This window comes from Oenanthe melanoleuca, chromosome 1 (assembly GCF_029582105.1).
Source record: "Oenanthe melanoleuca isolate GR-GAL-2019-014 chromosome 1, OMel1.0, whole genome shotgun sequence".
NCBI classification, from domain to species: domain Eukaryota; kingdom Metazoa; phylum Chordata; class Aves; order Passeriformes; family Muscicapidae; genus Oenanthe; species Oenanthe melanoleuca.
This window is the reverse complement of record NC_079333.1, coordinates 24,132,663-24,153,624: the sequence shown is the minus strand read 5'-3', so window position 1 is coordinate 24,153,624 and position 20,962 is coordinate 24,132,663. Positions and strand designations below refer to the sequence as shown.

At 38.5% G+C, this 20,962-nt stretch overlaps 2 protein-coding genes across 3 annotated transcripts in view; both read right to left on the bottom strand.

Annotated features, from left to right (window-relative positions):
• Positions 1 to 5,951, bottom strand: part of MAB21L3 (mab-21 like 3) — a 49,936-nt gene extending 43,985 nt beyond the window's left edge. Inside the window, exon 1 of the mRNA XM_056501649.1 lies at positions 5,865 to 5,951. The gene's annotated coding sequence lies outside the window, so the exon portion shown is untranslated. The remainder of the gene's footprint in view (positions 1 to 5,864) is intronic.
• Positions 339 to 20,962, bottom strand: part of SLC22A15 (solute carrier family 22 member 15) — a 45,403-nt gene continuing 24,779 nt past the window's right edge. For both annotated transcript variants that reach the window (XM_056501451.1, XM_056501526.1), the window contains 7 exons: positions 19,617 to 19,832; positions 18,150 to 18,290; positions 17,332 to 17,417; positions 15,746 to 15,866; positions 14,798 to 14,870; positions 12,043 to 12,231; positions 339 to 9,138 (listed from right to left, as the gene is read on the bottom strand). In XM_056501451.1, the coding sequence (XP_056357426.1) occupies positions 9,052 to 9,138; positions 12,043 to 12,231; positions 14,798 to 14,870; positions 15,746 to 15,866; positions 17,332 to 17,417; positions 18,150 to 18,290; positions 19,617 to 19,832 (913 nt within the window). In that variant the 3' untranslated portion in view covers positions 339 to 9,051. The remainder of the gene's footprint in view (positions 9,139 to 12,042; positions 12,232 to 14,797; positions 14,871 to 15,745; positions 15,867 to 17,331; positions 17,418 to 18,149; positions 18,291 to 19,616; positions 19,833 to 20,962) is intronic.

The following is a 20,962-nucleotide window of genomic DNA, read 5'->3' as shown; positions in this document are numbered from 1 at the left end:
TCACTATGCTAAAACCCCCAAAGTGCTTCCAGTCTTTCAATATCAATCAGCACAACTGAAGCCAGTTGTAAATTGATTCTCACATTCCACTGGTGCCAGGTTTTGTTAGAAATGATTTGTGATAGATATGGTGGAATATATTGATTAGTACTGACAGTCCCAGTTTCCCAGGCACTTTGTAGCAAGCACTGCCTTTCCAAAAATGACCTGCTTTCCACCTTGTCAATTTTCTTCTGCAGAGTCCATTAGAAATATCTATTCTACTCTGAGAGCTTCATGTTCCCCCAGAAAACAAAACTAAAGGGTCAGGCAAGTAAAAAAAAAAAAATCAGTACAAGTTGCAAAATAACTTGTTTTTATTGAGACATTTCGTGTCACGGGAAGAAAAGGCACAAAGTAAGTTACAAAGACATTGGATGAACTATACGAGTCAGAGGCAGTATCAGAGCTGTTACAAATCACCTGAAAGTTGGCTTACTAACATAGGTTAGTCTCTACAAAATTCTTAAAAGATGTATTTAAAATTATTGAAATAATTTCGAAATTAAAAGACAAAGACCACCAATATTAACTTTTTACTAAATTCGCCTGGGCTTATCCATTATCACCCTCTCTTAGTAGACAGAGAATAATATTTAGTATTAGCGAATATGAAAAATATTTAGTATTACAGAATTATTTTAAAAACTCATTAACATGTTGTAAATTAAGAACCTGACATTTACTTTTCATACCTCCAGTGAAGTACAAAACATACAGATAAGGCAGTATGCATAGGAAATACATTAAGAAAACAGAATAGATAAGTGCAATTATTCTGAATATTTCAACATTTGTTATGGCCCCTCATCTATGGCAAAGGGAATCTTAAAACGATGGATCCAACAGATTCACAGAACTTACGAACAGATCACTGTGAAAAGCTTATGCTGTCTCAGTTGTGACTTCTCAGATGCAGTATTTTACAAACAGACTTTCCAACAGTATACATCTGAGTTAACAAGAGAACGCTAATACAGTTAGAGAAAACACTTCTGAAAGATACCAGTTCTCATTTTAACATGGGAAGGCTCATAACACTCAGCACTGCTTTATTCCAAACTAAATATTTAACAGTACACACATCAACTTTATACAACCTCATTTTTAAACTGTCCCCATGCCAATTTCCTGTTACTCAGCTCTCAACTGGCAAGGACTTTTGATTGTTAGTTCAAATTAAACAGGAACAAGAAAACAATGCAAAAGTTTACAGGATATAGAGACTAGACAAAGATTTGTTTTCATGATGATGAAATGTGGAGCAGAAAAAAGATAGTTTACCCCTTTGGCTGGTCCTCTGGTCAAGAGGAGGTCTAAGTTCTGTCTTCTGAAGTCAGCAAGAATGCAAATGCACACAGAGACAGAGCTTGGCTATAAATGTCCATTTATGTCCTTAGGAGTTTCAGTTACTAGACCTAAGACAACAGCAACACAGAAAGGCAACACAATACCAACCACCTGTCAGCCCAAGCCCAGGAGTTGATTTGCAAGAAAACCCTGCAGAGTGGTGTATAAGCATGGCTGTCAGGGCTTTGGCAGTGAAGGGGCTACAGGGTGTCTTGTGAGGGGAGATGCCAGGGACTGCCAGTGCTGGTCCGAGACAGCTCAGTAGCAGCCAGTACAGGAATCACAAAATGGCTGAGGATGGAAGGCACCTCTGGAGCTCACCTGGCCCAACCTCCCTGCTCAAGCAGAGCCAACTACTAAAGCAGACTGCCTAGGACCATGTCCCCATGACTCCTGACTATCTGCACACATGGAGACTCCACAACCTCTCCAGGAAACCTGTGCCAGTGCTCCATCTCCCTGACGCTAAAAAGGTGCTTCCCTATGTTCAGATGGATACTTCTGTGTTTCAGGTAGAGTCCATTGCCTCTCAGGCCCAGTGAGCACCGACACACTGCACTCCAGCAGCACCAGAGGAGCTGCTGGCACATGGACAAAAACATGTTTAAGAAAGGACTGTAAATGCCAGTAAAAAGAGATTACAGTGCTACAACAGGACGAGGAAAAAGGGTAAGCCCATGCCAGCACAAGAGAAACTGAGACACAGCTGAGCTGGAGAAACATCAAAGAAAAATCAGCCTGAGCAGAGGCTGAGAATAGACTCAAAAGGAGCTACAACTCTAAAGGGACTGAGGCTGGTGATGAAACCCAGAAGAGAGCAGCGAAACAAGAAACAAAGAGAAATGAATAAACAGAAGCAGAACAGACTGATCTCAGTCTCCTGCACTGCCTATTGCCTTGCTGAAGGGACTGAGCATGACAAGCAGCCAGGGAATTGGAGGATGGCACGGGGAAAGAGAAGGAAGACAAGTGTCTGGAGAAAAGCAGCAGTATTTTCCCAAAGTGTTTTCATTATTTTTAATTCCAATACCAAAGCAGTAATAAAAAACTCTAACTGGCAATAAATTAAATTGATTAAAATTTCCCAACTCAAAACTTACTGCCCCTGAAAAGTCATGTCTTCAGCTGACATTAGTATAAAATTAAGGGCTTTCTGTCCCTTTCATAGGCAAATAATATATACAGAAAAACCATGTTCTAAGTGTGCAATTATGATGCTCTTTATAAGTTTTAAGTCTTTTAACTAAATTTAAGAGGCCTTTGACAAAACCTTTAAAAGAGAAGGATGACTTGAGTACTTTAAGTCATGGATTCCCACACAAATAGAAAAAGGAATTATTTTGTAGTTTCCCCAAAATCAATTACATACAAAAGTAAAAAGAAAAAAAAGCTCAACATAAAGAGGTAGGTTACAAAATCAAAATACTATTTGATTAAGGAAGCAAAGGCAATGCAATAAAACTATCCATATGAAAAATATACTTCCCATTTCCACATGACCCAAATTTTAACAAGAACAAAAGAAAATTTGGGTTGGATTTTGAGGAGTGAAAGGGATCAAATACTAGAAACCAGTATTTTAGAGGCATACTTGAAATCAAAGCATACACCACTCTCATCACAAATCACCTAGCAGTTGTTTGCTTGGTAACAATTTTCATCAGCATCTGCAAAACTGATTTTTCCTACAGACTAACATCAAAAATGCATGTCTCCCAGTCAGGCTTTCGTAATTTAAAAACATTTTATTTGAAAACAGATGTACCAGATACCTCTCCCAGGAAGTAAATACAAGTTTCAATACTGGCAAAGGTTTTCTTACCGCTGTACTTTTGCCTGGCTCCTGACAAAGCAGGTATAATATGAGCACCTCAGGTGTGTTGGTGAGAAGCAGTAACATGCATGATAAAGACAGATTTCCTCTAGAAACCTTTAGTGAATGAGGGTTGGCAAGAATTTTAATATACTCTATCCGACAGTCTTGCTGTATACACTCTGTGCTCCTCCTTTATTCTGTACACATAGTGGAGAATGGCTTGAAAGAAATAATCTTTCTTCTGGGCCTAATCAGCCCTTGCTGCACAAAGTTTTACCCGCCTGCTTTTCTGCTGACAAACATGCAGCCATGACAAGGCTGATTTACAGTGAATATCAGTTGTAATAGAGATTTAAATACAGTATTATTAAGCTATGCTTTAAACAGAGTGTGCATTTTATAAAAATCTGCTATATCCCATGAAGCTCCAGGCAAACTGTTTACTAGCAGTACTAATTTGTAAGACTGATGAATGAACTAACAAATTACAGTGTGCACTTTTTAACCAGGTCTTATCAGTCTTAGTGTAAACTTTGACATTTGTAACTCAGAATTAAACAGGTTCTGCAGATTTCTTTGTTACAGCTACATGGTACAAATTCTGAATGTTCTACAAAACAAACCCTTTAATCCTTTATTTAATTTCTTTGGTTACAGAAACAAAGGCTACTTCAGTGAACTGAGCAATGAAAGACAAGCAAACAAAGGTAACTCTCTGCCCCTGTAGTCTCAGGGATGCTTGAAAATACCAGTTCTGGCAGGCTGCATGGATAAATTCTAAATGTAGGCAGCTAGAACTAGTTTTGAAGTATTGCTTTCCAGCAAAATCTGTCTTTGGCACTTACATAATCCAATTCTATGATGCTACTTTACACATAGTCCCATATAAAACTGACTGAGGAAATTAAAGACTACTTTTATAAAACAGGCACTTCAAATTAGAACAAAAAAATCTATTCCCTATTAAGCAATACAGGAGCATTTTTCAGAATGACAGAAACAGTGAATAGTACCAAAATCAAAACAAGAAGATTCAGTAAATTCAGACTATCTGGGTAAAAGTCTTACGCAGCTCTACTAGCCTTAAGTAACAGTAGCACCTGGAAAATCTGAAGGCTACAACAGACTAGACAAAATTAAAATACATTAAAGTACACAGCATGAAAAATCATGTATAAATTTATTCACCCTCCAATTCTACATTTAGATCTGCCAGAGAGGTTTTCTTACATAGGTGTCTTTCTACCCATCTTGCAGTAAGATACAATGAATGAAACTCAAATATAGCTATACTCTAAGTCTCCTGTCTGGTAAACAGCTGAATATAGACATTTCTGAAACAAGCATTGTGTCAGGCCAGACTACTTTCCACCATCAAATGACAGCACCGCTCTTGGGCTTTTCTGACATCTTTACTGCAAAGTTCACAGTTTGCTGTCACAGATTCAGCTGCGTCAAAGAGCATGACCAGAGAAACTCAAAGGGTGGGAACAGCAATAAATAGCACACCAACCTTCAGCTAAAACAAAATACTACTAACCCAATCTGCATTCAGTGATTATTATCTGCATTCAGAAGACTCAGGAACAAGAGTTTTGGCTCAAATGCTCATTTTAACACACTCAATGAAAAAAACTCCTCACTTTTCCCTTTTCCTCAGTGCAAGAAAAACATTCTCTTGCAAACTGCTTTTATACGCCTAGGTGAAACACACTGTAAAATGTATGGCTCAACTGCATTCCCCCTGGTTTTGTAAATGATATCCTACTATCCTCAGAACATCCACAGAGTCTGGAAACACTGGCATTGATTGCACAATTCGAGCTGATGAGCATGTGGCTCCCATCCTTAAAGCCTTCACTGTAACTATGCTGGAAACAAGCTACAACCTGCTCCATGTTAGTTAGGTGTCTCTGGAGAGGTTCTTCACTCAACACAGAGTCATCCTTGGCTCTCCTTTAACACATGGCTTCTAAATTCCTGATATGTCAGGGGTCTCTGAACAGCAGTCCTAAACAGAGAGCACTAGCTTTGTTGTCAGGAGAAATTAAAAAAAAATAAACTTGTCTAATCACTTTTGTATTGTATTCTCTTCAGCCTACCAAAAGAAGCCAGGTAGTAAAATCCTTTTAGAATGCTGAAGCATAATTTCACAAGAGGTTGTATGACAAACACAACAAATAATTCTACCATTCCTATCCTAAAGGAAAGCTGACAAATTAAGCCATAATGACCAGTTATACAAAAATCTCCAAACAGGGCTTACCAATTTTAATTATTTTGGGTGCAATGCCATTTCATAAAGAAGCTGAGTCCAAAAGAAAAGGGGCAGGCCACATTTTATTTTGATCTAAATAAATGTTTGGATCAAAAAGAAGGGGCACTGAAGAGGCAGTGCTGGACAGAGGACATTAAAAAGGAAATTATGAAACTGTTGTCCCCAATATGACATCCTGGAACCAATACTAGCTCTGAAAGCAAAAGCTTCAAGAAGGGTATTTCTACCCAACAGCTGCTATTTTGTGCTTAACTTACCCTAGCCCTCAAGCGTTTCAGTTGAATCCTCCATTTATTTTTTTTTTTAAACTTCTTCCAGTTCATTCTCCTCCATGCTGCCTCACATGACCTGTCACTCTCCTTCACTCTTAGCTGTACTTACCTATCACTTGTGAGCTCCCCAGGTAGGTGAGGTATGTTTGGGATTCTGCTGAGACCTGACTAATCAGCACCATGGGAAAAGGTCTCTTCTCCCTAGCATAATCCCACAAAGTGAGCTACCTGAAAAAAACCAACCAAAACCAAAAAACCACAGCCAAAGGAATCCAGAGAAGAAATTCTATCTTGGGAAAAGTGGTATCTTAGCGTCTGCATAACATGAAAATAGCTGACAGTACTGGCTACTCCAGCAAAAACATGGCAGAAGATTATTATACTGCACTAAACTATAGCAAGAACCTTGGTCTCAGACTCCTAGCACTACAACATGCACTAAACTGACTATCCAGCTGCATCATCCTCTGCTTTCCAATAACTCTTCATGGCAAACTTACTACCCAGACACCGAGATACAACTACCTCCATATTGTAAAGCATTACGTACCATGGGTGAGAAGAAAATTGATCCTACACATTTCTGTACCAAAAGGTCAGCTCATACTATAAATGAACAGCCTCAGAAAAGAAACTTTATGCACCTAATGGATTTGAACTTCAGAACACAAAGCTGGAGAGCAAAGTCTTACGTTACATTGTTGAGCTCCTCCTGCAGGGATTCTCTGCTCTAAACTTTCTGAATTAACTGATATGGAAAAGTTACAATGAAAGATTCAAAATTCCTTTTTAAATGTGCCCTTCAAAATTCCAAAGGTGAAAGCAGAGGACAGATTTAAGGTTAAAAAAAGAGCAGCAATTCCTATGCCAAAAATTCGCTAATTATGTTTTTACAATTTTATATATGTATACTAATGATATAAAAGTGCATGAGGCAAGAGGTAAATTTAATTTTTAGTTGAAGACTAACAAAATCTAGCTCAGGTCCTGTAAAGAGTAATCTTCTCCACCTGAACCACTGCAGATTCTACTGTTAATTAAAAATCTACTGAGGGTCTTGGGGCATTACACAGGGTTGCCACCCCGTGAAGATAATGACAGTTCCTGACATATTCCACCCAACACCTGAAGAAGGACAGAGGCAACAAACACCTATAAACAACTGTTGGCTCTTGGAAACATGTTAATAATGTCAGGTGTACTGCTGTTTGCCATTAGCAATAAAAAGTTATTTTCCCAGCTGTCCATAAATTAAAAAGTGAGTAAAAAATTTAAATGTATTTGAATAGATTCAACTTTTCCAACTATTTCTGAGTACCCTATTCAGTGAAATTTTCTTACACACAAAAGGGCTAAATAAGGCAGAAAGACTACCCAGTTGGGTTAAAAAGAGCCACATCTACAACAACTACTCTGCAGTCTGGGGGCGGGGGGGGCGGGGCGGAAAAAGACAAAGACTATGAATGAGAATTCTTCCAGTGACATTCATAATACAGGCAAAAAACACAACCATGCTGATAGAATGTCCATAAGGACTGAAGTTCCCAGTTTTCCTCACAATCAACACCTGGATCAAGTTCAGATCCAACTGGATTACTGCATGTGTGAAACTGCAGACTCTGGGCTGCCCTCTGCACCAACCAGGACAGCTGCACCTTGCTTAGCATTACACTCCCAGTGAACAAAGTTCAAGCAGCTAGCTGCAAACTTCAGATGCTGTTTACTTTCACTTCCTTGCTGAGTAAAAGAACTTCTCAGTTTAATCAGGAAATATTTCAGCAGAAAGCTTTTTGATATTTTTAGACCCACCTTTTTTGAATTCGAAGATCTGCAGAAAATGGCTCATGAGCCTGAAAAATTTATTTGCTACCATTGTGTGGCACTTTTCTAGAACTCAAAATAGGAAGACTAACATTTTATGGAAACCAATCTTAACAAAGAGAAAGCCACAGCTTAGAAGACGAAGATGATAATATAATCAAGAAAACTGAATCTTTGTAAGGCCTCATTTTTGTAGTTTGAACATTTCACATATTCATGTTTCATATTTAAGGATTCCATATCCCTCCAATGAAGCACTTACAGAAAGTTCAGCGAAAACAGGAAAGTGAAGCTGTTTTCCTTAACAAGGTCAAGTAACCAAGTGCTTGAGCAAGCACATTGAAAAACATCAAGTAACCAAAAAGATCCAAAGAGATTTGCTTCCTTTTTAAAGGAAAACCACAGCTAGATATAAGATTTTAAAATAAACACTAGCAGCTTTCTGACAACACCACCCAAAATATAACAGCACCCCACAGTTCCTCTTACCACTCAGAGTTACGCCTTTACAGAAATAAGGACTTAGAAAGGTCCAGAAAAGTGAGTTATACATTCTAACACACCACACACACAGAGTATATGATAAATACCTCACCTTTGTCACACCCAGGAAATTATATCCATCACAGAATTATTTCACTCCACAGAGAAGTTGCTGAGCTTCAATAGCTATGGCAAAGTGAGGACAAGGTAAAAGTAGCAAAGTTATAAACAACCATGCTGAGATGTGGGAACATGTGGCAAACATATGCACAAGACGGACCAAGAAAAAGCTTTGTGTATGAAAAGAAGGAAAAAGAACAGTAATGTTCCTTACGTTCACAGACTATGTAGCTGCTCTTTTGTGTAGTCCTTCCTCCCAGCCTTCCATTATCACTAAGTTAAAGCCCAGCTCATGACTAACCAGCTGCACCTGTAACTCTGCACAGGTGCGCACACAGAGAAACCTTTTGTTCACAGCTGCCTCTCCTCTCCCAAATATGCAAAAGCCATTTTAACATACAACTTCAGCAATTTGTTCCCACTGGAGTAGCACGCAACACATTCTCTGACTACTTTCACCCTTAAGGAAAAATACAGTGGTTGTTTCCAAGTTTACCAATTTGTACTAAAACAAAATCCACCACCTTGACAATAAAATACTAACACATGTGCATTGATGTCCAAATCTGTCTAAGCCTAGGTTACTTCCTGGGCTTCTGAAATATATCATCCCACTCTTGCTTTCTCACCTGGCTTCAAATGCAGTCCATGCACTGTCATTCTGAACTACAAGAATTGAAATGGCTGCCTAGTATGGAGACCATCAGTGATGTCATCAGTCTGAACAGTACTCAAGTCCCTCTCCTCGTAAAGAAAAACACAGGCACTTGCCCAATTACATTGCCTGGCAAGCAAGGTCCCCGGTACATGTCATACAGCTGGACTGACTGGGCAAGAAGAGGCATAAAATAGATCAGTGTTTCTTCTTTTCATTACTTGATCATATGAGTCTCTTCATCAGCATCATAGAACTCCTCATTTTCACTTCCACTCCCTGTAGAGCTGTCTTTGTATTCAGACTAGAAGGAAAAAGGAAGTTAGACTGAAGCCACTAAATCAATCTCAACATACATGAGCATGAACCATTACACTTCTATAGAATGCTGGCATAGAAAAAGTAAGAAAACACAGGTGAAATCACTGCATTAAAACTTTGCAAAAGACATTATGTGATTATGTGAATTCAGATTTAAATCCTTGGCTCCTCAAAGTATCCTTAAGAGACATTGAGTTGTAGTGGATGGATTTTTTCTGCTCCACCAGTACACTAGAGAATATATGCAGGAGAGACTGGCTAGAGTGGTTCTGAAGCGGCAATCTACTAAACTTTCTTATATTTAGTCTAAGGCGCCTGCTCTGTGGAGAATTACTGGAAATATAGTAGCCCACCACAGCTCAGAACATACGTATTACTTGTTTAGGTAAAGCTTCTCCATCCAGAATTAATACTTTTCCTTGGGTAGCACAGACATTTTACTGTGCAAGTTGAATTAAAACGATACCCCTGAAATACTAAATCAAAGTGTTATAGAAAAGGGAAAAACTACCACGCTGTATATTCAGAAGGCAAAATCCCTATTATAGCACATCTATTCCAGTCAAGAGTCCTTTTCACAACATAATTTATACCACATACCCAAAATAAAGTGCGTTGTTACAGTTAACTGATTTTTATTTGGCCAGTGTAGCATTTTTCCATGGAACTGACACAAATTATTCCAGTTAAAAAGGTTCTCCTGCTAGTATAAATTCCATCTAGTTTCATTATTTAGGATTTTTCCCCAGTTTGCCTGCATTCATCCTAAGACTTATGCTTGCTTAGTCATATGCTAAGAAGAGTGGGACAGAGGGTGAAAAACAGAGAAATGGAAATAGTGCTCCTGACTGACAGCACCATGCAAGCAAAATCTGTAGTTTTAGATCTCTCTCCAGAGGAGCTTTGCTACAGCAATGTGTGTTAACTGCAAAGGAATTTCAAGCAATTTGAGCACTATGACCTGTCAGAAGATGTAAAGGGAATCATGTTAGGCTTTTTTTTCCCCAGACTTCTAAAACTATTTGAGGAAAGTCAGGCTATCACTGGATGCTGTCCAACTTGAATATCACATTCATCTATGTTAACAGGAACAAAACATCTATTCTGGGCAATCAGAACATGATATCTTGAAAATTTTACAAAAGGACAATGGATTCCACAGGAGGAATTCAGGGTATGCCAAATAAATTCTAAATCTTTTTTACAACAGCTTCATAAGACCTGTCATGGCCTCGTTAACACCTGAACCAATGACTTTTTCATTCAGATTCCATAATTTTAATCCATCTGGGCAAAACATTCCTGAAGAACATTCGGAACAACATTCCCTTTCATGAGTCCTGTTCAGGTTGGGATTTTTAAGGAGCCTACAGAAGCACAAACAAAGATTTAAACCTGAGAGGACTGACTGACATAAGCGAATCAATTTGTGGGAATACTAACAGAAAATACTTGTCATCTCAAAGGGTAATATCGACTGTAGTTTACTTGGTTAAAGAAGAAAATTAAAATGTGACTTCCCACATCTAATCGGTAACACCTGCACTGCTTGCAAAAACTGCTTTCGTTGGTAAACCATCTGAACAATTAAGACGTAATAATCATGTAATTACCAAAATAACATCTGATGGAAACGTATATGATGGATTTGTGTAGTCAGCAAGAATGTGGTGCCATAACACATTATCCAGTATGGTTGAAAACGTTTATAAAATAAGCGTGTAAACTAGCTAAAGTATAAAATTAACAGTTACAGGGCTGCCTTTTTTAACCTTTCTTCAAGGGTGCTTTTGTCACTAAACAGTGCTGTCCTATCAAGAACTATTACAGCTAAACTTGGTAAACAAGGCAACATATTGGAGCTTCTGTTAGAAAGCAAATGTCCCTATTCTAGAAGTACATGATTTCTGTGAAAACAGGTATGACTACCTGCGATTCTCAGAGTGCTCAACCAACTACTATTAAATGAAAGTAAAGGTGTTAAAAGGATCCTGTCTCTTCTCTCAGCCTAATGGGGCAACTAACATTTTTTGTTACATGTTTCCCTTCAAGTCTTCGGACCAGTTATTCTATTTCTGTAAACCCTTGATACTTAAAGGTTTTGGACCAGATTTAAACTTTAAAACTTATCCAAATTCAAACACCCACTTCCAGCTCTCTAGCTACTTCTTTCTAATACCGCTTCATTCACAAAGAAGTAACCATGTCAAAAAAACCTCCACATGACTGGAAGATACAGACAACTAAAGAGGTGTCCAGGAGTTTAACAAAATAAAGGGATGTGAAAAACACAATTCATGGAAACCTCATTGAAAAACATCCTGCTGCCACATTTATTTATGCTTATACCTGGGAGTTTTGTAGTTCCAATGTTTCCAATGAATCTGATTTCTCAGAGTCCATAGTGGGAGAGATCTCAGAGTTTCGTCTGGTTAACCCATTCAGGGCCTGTCTAGGACAGACCTGGTAACTGGCACTGCAGAACAGCAGTGTCAGAAGCAATGTGCTGCCTTTGAGAGCATCCCTTCACAAACAGGCTTCTGGTTTTGTTAACATCTAAGGCTTCTCGAGCTTCAGTGTCCAGCTTTGGCTGAAGCACACTGCAGCAGTCAGTCTTGGAGATTAGATATGCACAGACATCACTTCATCCCAAAGCGCAATGCTTTAAGCTTGTGGCCTTGAAGGGATGAATTAATCCAGCTATATTTCAGCCTGCATTTCCAGAAAACATTTCAGATATGATGGTAGGGTTGCTACATTATCTTCTCCTTCGGGTCTATCCTCCACAGGCCAAGAATCATTCTCCTAATCTATTTATAGTGGCACATTCAAGCTGACAGCTGAAATAAACACAACAGAAAAGTACTAGGAAAAAAAATTAGTATACCTGTGAGCCATCTAGGGCTTGCAGTGCCATAGCTTCATCACCCAGCCTCCAGTAGGAGCACACCTGGAGGTCTGAAATAGTTTCTAATAAAGGGCTGTTTAAGGTCTCTGGCAACAATAAGCTTAAGAGCCCAGACAACAGACCAGTTGCTCCAAACACAATGTAAGGCAGAGACCACTGTACAGATTTCTGGAAAAAATAACAGAGTTACATTGAGATTGGTTCCTTGTATTTCATGGTACATATTAAAGGACCTAGCCTTTACAACCTTTCCCTCTGGCAGTGTTTGTGTTCCTATTTAGTATAAAAGTCACAAACCTTTCTGATGTGGGTTTTTTTGTTTGGTTAGTTGGGTTTTCTACCAGTATTGTCAATTGTATCTTGTCAATACTATTAGAACCCCACAGACTTTGTCATGAACATTAAAAGAAACACTTGCTGAATTTGAACTCCATTCTTGCCTCTAACATAAGTACTTTTTAACAAAGGCAACATACCTTTGTAGTAGGGAAAAGATAACTCAGAAACACAGACCTGCTGCTTGGAGATCTCTTGAGATCATCTAGGCCAACCACCTACTCTAAGCATAATTACAGCCTCAATTAGACCAGATCAATCACTGCTTCACATAATCAAGTATCAAAGGTTGGTAATATCCCCTCCAAGGAGACTATTCCAGGTTGCATTATGCCTCTCAAAAACATTACTTTCTAAATTTTCTAACCCCCAAGCCAAAATTTGTGATAAAAATAATGTGGGATAGTGTCAAAAGCCTTACAGAAGCCTTCCCTGCTCTCCTAGCTTTCCTCATCCATATTGCCTTCTGCGATCAATGGGTATTGTGATCAATTTGATAGTCATCAAGTCAAGTTGGCTGAGAAGGAATTGTCCTTAATAAATCCATGCTCACTGATCCAAATTATCTTTCTTGCCTTCACATGCTTATAAACAGACTCCGGGAAGTCATGTCTCAGTCCTCCCACAGACCGAGTTAGAGGTGCTCAGCCTGTAATACCCAGGTTCTACTTTCTGATACTGAAGACATACACAGGATTAGGTCTTTTCCTCCCTCAGCTACCAGTTATCCTTCACTACAATAGCAGTTCATGACAGATGATGAACACTTGCTTCACTATCACAACCATTCTTATGGACTCTTACCCCACAGAATGGAAAGCTTTCAGCTCTAAGTGTTCCTGAACCTATTGCTCCTCCTACTGTTTGCTGGCCTTCCACTTCATCAGCTGTGCTGATAGACAGAGTATTGGAGTCAAGTTTTGTCTCTCAAGACTGAAGCAAAAGTATTTCAGCTTATTCTATGTTACCCACCAATGGGATGCCCATCACATTCATCAACAGGTGTTTTAACTGAATTTCCTCTAGCTGACAATCCCTGTTTATGCTCCTTGCTAGTTTTAACTTCAACTGAGCTTTGACATTCCTGGCATCACCTGTGACAGCAATGCTTATACTCTTCTGATCCCTGTCCCTGTTTTCACAGTAAAGAAAGCTTATTTTAAAAATGGGAAAGAGTTTAGCTGTTTGTTTCAAAAACTCACATTGTAGAGAGCAAATCTAAATTGAGGAAAATAACAGGGTGTGATCAAATAAAAGACCAATATTTCATCTCTTATCTCAGCAGTTAACTACTCTTATTTTTACTATTATGAGATCTCCAGACAAAAGACACTGAAAATGCATTGTAATACTGGCAGAAATTATGAAATACAAAAAATAATTCATTGTTTTCTTAAATCAGGGTTCATTTGTTATTTAACCAGAACTACTTTCATTTCCACGGAACCCCTTCAAACATTATGATCAAAGATTTGTGTCTTATGCAGTATCAAATGTCGGGCAGACACAATACAATGGATGCCCCTACAGCTACATAAAAGCCGCCTATTAAATCCATCTGGTTGACTGGCAGCAGTCTTGGCTTTGCTGGCTTTTCCCAGAGGTGCTCACGCTCTCACCTGCCCAGCACTGCATCCTGCAGATTAAAATGCTCCCTGTGCTCACCTGCTGTGTTGCTAATTTTCTGAATCACATGTAAATAGCAAATGGCAGAGAGGAAAATCACCTGAGATGAAATATGTCACATTAAAGGAATTGACACTGGGCCTCAGCAAACAGCTGGGAAAAACTGGCACACTTTTTGCCTGCACACAGGTAACACTCTAACACAAGAAAGTAACAGTATCATCCCCATGTTTTGTTCTTCAGAATCTTGCCTTCCCTTGCTGGTGTATCAGATCTCCTCATCACCTTCATTTACTGAAAGACGAACTGCTTTGCTGAAATTTATAACCCATGGATATTTAATGAAGTGCACTGACAGTAAAACAAACTTTTTCTCAAAAATGAGTTATTGAACCCATATGCTTAATTTTGATGCAGTAATTCTTTTAAATACACAGATCTTTTGCTATTGCTTGTGCATGGTTTAAAATTTGGTATCACCATCTTGGTGATTTGAAATTATTGTATCTTAAGGTCCACTAACTAGGTCCCTAAATTCCTACAGAGCTAAAATACCTTCTAAATTAAATAATGCTGAGGTTTTGTCTAATCACACAGATGATACTGCAACGCCTTTGGCCTACCATGATACTCTTAAGATAGGCAATTTATGTATTTTAATTTATATATGAAATTTATACCAAAAATTTATACCAAACATTCCCATCTCTGTAAGCCTCTGATACACCAGAGCCACAAAACAAAAATATATGTAACGGAAGTTCAGACAAACCAATGAAGGGACAAAAGGTGCAATGATTCCACCGACACGAGAAAACATGGAGCAGGCACCCATTCCAACATTCCTACGAAAAAAACCAAAAATTATTAATTCTTTTGAAAAGTGTCACTGAGCAAGAAAAAAGACTCATCCATCAGTCATGACCCTGAGTACATTAACTAGCAAAAAAAAGTCAAATGTAACTAAAAGCATCCCAAGACAGGAATGAAATATATCTTTGTGATTAAAATGAAGCAAAAATCCCTTTACATTCAGAATTTTTACATACACACATGGGCAAAACAAGTGTGTTTCCAGTTCATGCATCTTGCCTCCGTCTGCAACTTTGGCCAAATTCATTTATTCAAATCCTACTTATCATCAGATTTACCCACTTATGAAAAAAAACCACAGTATAGTTTCACTGGTGACTGACCATCATATGTACCCTCATGACAGAAGCTTCCTTCTGCTCTGTCAACACAAGCAGAGGGTATTTTTGCCCCTAGTGAGTGAAACCTTACAGTTGCTCACACACAGCCTGTGAAGCATCAAGCTACTTTTAAAAAGATTACTGATCAGTCATCTTCAATGTTCCTGGTTAAGCATGTATGATGATGGAGTTGTCTGGTTTTATAAAGCACTCATTAAAAGAAATAGCAGCAGTGCTATAGTTATCCTCATTAGTAGAAGGGGAGTTGAAAGCAGGCCAAGTAGCTAAAGGTCTATTTTACTGTTATATAAAAATATGGTTAGTCTGAAGAGAACACTGCAAATTTGATGGAAGAGGGAAGAAGATGATAAGGGAAGAAATTTCAGATGTAAAACTACATCTAATCATTATGTGTAACTGAAAAACTCAAATTAAAAACTACAGTGAATAGAAAAAAATTAGGAGAAATAAAAGATGATCATGTAAGAGAAAAAGAAAAATGAAGACTTAAAATTAACTTGTGTTACCTTATGACCGTGGGGTAAAGTTCTGATGTGTATATGTAGACAATGTTAAAAGCAGCACTGATTGCCAGTTTTCCCAGCAAAGACAGAGAGCGACTATTCACCACTGCAAACACGCCGGTATCTGAGAGAGAAAATGTGACCTTTGTAAGGCTTTTGAGCACTCCAATACACCTTTGATGATTTCAATCACACAATAGTATGGTGTGAAAAGGAATCTAGTAAAGAATCTAAAAGTTGAAGCTACAACTCAGTATTTTCAGTCTACCAATAACTGAATACTAAATTAGTTTCTATCAGAAAGTTGAAGAAGAGTATAACAGATACATTTTCCAAAAGCGAGCACTTTTTTTTTAAACAAGAGTCCTATTCATTGTCATTCCTATAGTACAATAGTATTTCTCCAACATTATTACTTTGAAAGTAAGATACTGTAAAGAATCATACCAAATTTCCCATCCAGCTTAGTTTGTCAGAACAGCCAGTGCTTATTTGCTTATAACAGGCAAATCAGAGCTTATGTGCATTGAAGACAGGTGCTTCCTTCTGGCCAGTGAGCCCTTTCACTTCTCAAGGCACTTCACCCTTGCCTGACTTGGGCAGTTCAGCACATAGCTGATTTCCTTGGGTCTCACAGTTCTGTCCTCTCTTTTTACATCTTACAATTGGAATGATACGCAAAAAATACTTGATGAATGGTACCAGCCAAACCAGAATATTTCCAAGTGTCCATGCTCTAGCACTTGGAATAATTCTGAAAACTTGAGTTGCACCCCTTTAAAAAAAGCTTTATCTATTAGACCCATTGTCATCTACAGAACATTCTGTACTGTGTCGTAGATGTTTAATTTCTTGAATCACTCTTCAAGCATTTGAAACGTTCTCTCACTTTATGAAAGAAAGTATACATCCAGGTGAATTTATCTGTCTGGTTTTAAAAATGTAAAGGTTAATTTACCTGGTTTTAAAAAGAAAAATTGCTATGTGATCTGAAAATTAACGTGAGTGCATCTTTACACAAAATATGTTTAATTTCACATTTCTTTAAGACCCTCCAGTTCAGAAGTTTATCAGAATGCTCTCTGAGCTGTAAGTAATGTGGCCACATTACAATTATCACAACCACACTACTCTTGAACATTACAAAGTAGTATGGGAAAGATGGAAATTTGCTCCATCACATCAGTTCTTTAGATCTTCTGACATTCTGATCTTCTACTTGGAGAGATACATCGAAATTGCATGGGTGCTACTTACACTAACCTACGATCTAGGCACTGGAGATTCCTCAAGAAACACCATTCATTGGGATTATGTCCAAAACACTGGAAAGGAGCAACTGATGTGAACAGAAGTAAAGGACAGAACCCAAAGGCAAAAATTCAAATCCAAACCTTACTAACAAGTTTTCTCTAAGGTCTTAGGGAGGTTACTACTTATTCTTTTATTGAGTTGGCTTCTCTGCCTTCAAAAATTGAGACTCGTACATGGTATGAGCCTAATCTTCCATCAGCCATTAAATTGTTACGCTGTAAGATGCTGCTTTTACCAATTCTTACCATATACTCCAAAAACAAAAAAATACTTACCTCTCTTCTTAGGCAGAAACAGGGCAGTAAGACAAGCCAATCCTCCCAGGAACAGAAATGCACTCAACGTTCGCTTCCGACCAAACCTGATATGCAAAGATAACAAAGGTTTATATTCTGCATTAGGTTGGTGGGTTGCAAAGCAATGAATCCTCTGAATTCACACTCTTTATTTGCAGTTGGGAATTCTGAATACCATCTTACACCAACACTTCCTCTCAAACCATTTTTAAACAAGCTTCTGCTACACACCTAACAAAATGAGTGCCAACTTTATACAACGACTGACAATTTCCAGGATTTGGGGTTGCTTCCCATTGAGTGTAACATTTTTAACCTCCTCAGGAGACACAGAGGAGAGTCTAGGAGGAAATTCTACAAGAACTGAGAGACTCTGTCTGGAGTATCATGGTTCAGGCAAAGGCTGAATGTCTGCTCTGCTCACACAGGTACTGTTATTGCAGGAGACCACACGACAGCTCCAGCAGAGTGGATCCAGGCTAGCTCTGTCCCAGCAGCGAGGATGGGATCACAGAGCAGCAGTGGGAAGGATGCTATCTAGTGTTAGCCTGGAGGCAGCACATGTTCCTCCAAGCTACATCCACTCCACCTAAGCCAGAGAGATGGCTCACCACTAGGTGAGTGACTGAAAACAAGCTAAACTGCTATTTGAAATAGAGATAAATCAATGACACTTTCTCATTGAAGTAGGAAGTCCCACACAACAGATACAAGTTAGGAGATGTGATAGACAGAAAACCTATATTTGACAAAAGGTATAAGGAAATGCTGAACAGGTTAATAAATTCCATACTTACCATTTTCGGTTAATCAAGTAAATACAGATTGGGTACGCTGGAATTTCTATCAAGCCTGACAGGGCTAAATTAGCATAAATACTTCCGCCTAAGTCACCCACATTAAGGGTAAGACCGTAGTAAACCAAGCTGCACACAAACCTGCAAAAGACAGGAGGGGAAAAAAAGCGGTATCAGAGCTGACACTTTGCCTGCCAAATTGAAGCACTGGTCTAGCACAATACACTATAAACTATACTCAGAATTTCAGCAGATAGGTCTAAGATGTTTCTCTGTAAGTATATGATGCCTTCTAGGCAAATGAATTACTTTGTCTCAGCAAAGACCCAATTCCTGACTTACTACTGAGTAAAACTTAAAACTTACAAACACTGTGCATAAAAGTATAAAATTAGAATACCATCATGACTATAGTATTTAACTTCAGAAATGTCTTTGTCCCTTTTGTTTTTAGCAGGTTACACTTTCATCCACAGTTTTTCCAATTGCATATAAACCAAATTTCTCAAGCAGTTCAAACAACACTTCAACCTGCTTTTAATTTCTACACCCTGGTCCAGTTTTATTCATTCTTTCTCCAACTCTGTTCAACTTTTTTTTTGTAACCTTATGTTAACCCCTGCAAAGGGAATTACCTTTACAGAGAGGAAAGAAACTGGTCACTAACTCATTCTGCAGCAAATCAGTAATTCTCATTTAAGAACAGAACAAACAACGATTCACTCTGCAGTAAGCACTTGGAAAAGCAATACAAAAACAGCTCAATGCTGTATGCTGACAAAAACATTTGTTTTCTTCTTAACTAATACATATTTCCCAAATATGCACATTATAAAAGCAACTATATGAGCAGTAATGCCCAAGGACCTGCATACCATGTGCAACATAAGGTTTTTTTAAATAGCAGCAAAAAGACCTCAGGACTAGCGAGGTATCTGGAAAAAAAACAGGCACTTTTGGAGTTGAATTTCTGCTAGTGGAGCATCACAGGCTCCTGCTCCTCACTACAGCAACAGCCAGAACTTCCTCTTAAGAGCTGTTGCCTACAATGCCTACTCATTAGACAAGGTAAGCCATCCACCTGGTAATGGGCTCCAGAAACAAAAAACAAGGAATAATCCATGTGAAGAGATACTGACAGCTCTGGGCCTAAGAGGAGGACACTGTGACTAATCTCAGCAGCCTTGTGGGTCAGAACCGAAGGGGTAGTTCTCAACTGTTTTGAGACTCAAAACAGAAGACAGCAATGCAGAGATTAAACACTTCAGAACTGGACTGCAAAAATGACTTTTTGCTAGAAAGGAACTAAGGAAATACTGTAATAGATACTTAAATACCATAAAGGATCCTTTTTAGGTACAGTGTCCCTAACAATCTGTAGGACGAGGCAAGTCTCAGCACCATATTCTCTGAAAGACTTAAAAAGGTCATAGTAGTACAGCTGGGCCTACAAAGTATTTCCAGTACCAGGTGAACATCATGATCAAGGTGCGTCCCAGGAGAATCCTGTATTGGAACAGGTCAAGAAAGCTGCCAGCCTCTCTGGAGCTCCTTTCGGCTGGGAGTTTTAATGAAAAAGTGCATTTCTGCTTGCGGTTCCTCTTTGCAATGACGTAGAGAGCATCTTCTGCCTCGTTCAGACGGCCCTGGGAATAGAGCCAGCGGGGAGACTCGGGAATGAATCTGAAACATACACACACACCCCTTTAGGGATTTTCTTCTCTATGAAGCTGGACTTTTCTAAAGGAATAAGGCTGAAATGCACTTCAGTATAATAAGGAGTTTTCAAACAACCCTTCAGGAGAAAATTCACTTACTGAGACAGAAACAAAGCATGTTGAAAGGAAATGTAAGCCATACATAATTTAGATACCAAGAAATAACACTGAGTGTATACATATATACACATACAGAAAGAACATTAGAAGTTACAGTATGATTAGGATCCCATCTTTGGAGAATTCAGAATTAAGGAAGCACACAAGTAACACAGAATGCTTTTGTATGGCCCACTAGATCCATTTCTAATTTTCCACAAGACCAACTTCCACTTTCCATTTTTCAGCTTTTTGCCAAATTCTCTCCTGTAGACAAGAAGGCAGAAACCGTGCAAAGGTCCTGGTCCTCACATGCACTGTTCACTTGACAGGTCTGCAATTCCAACATTGTCTACTACACAAATATTTTATTATTTTCAGGCTTCCAGAACTAATTTAAAATTTAGTCTTTTTCTAGAAGCTTTATAAGATTTTTGCCTCAGATTAAAATATGTATTTTCCCTCTAAGTTTAAAAGAATGTGATTCTGTTTTCACCAAAAAAAGAGCTTAGAAAGGAACATATTTTCTTCCCCAGGATAAAAAACTGATAGTATCTTCTACATTGAGTAATTTTTAAGCAATGTGGCAGGGAAGCAGTGTTAAATTTGGAATTTAGAAAAACCCCTTTTCTTACAAGAAAGATAACCTTCTGAGCACAGCTCTGAAGTCACAAGCATAACTCACTTTAAAAAGTTTTACCTAAAAATCTGAAAGTTAACTTTTTTTTCCAAGGCTCCCTATCACCACAAGGTTTTGAAATACCCAAAGTTGTCATCTCTGCCTTTCACCTCATGAATAGCCTCAAAAACTCCTCCCTGCGTTCTGATACTTCCTTTCTAAGGGTGTGTGGATTTTTCAAGGAGCAAAAGCTTTATTCATAGAGTTACTGAAGTGAAATAGAGGTTAGAAAGGAAAAGACATCTAATTTAAACAGCAGCTAAAGTAATTTCGCTCTTTTAGTTACTGAGATTTAGATATCAGAAAACATGTAAGAA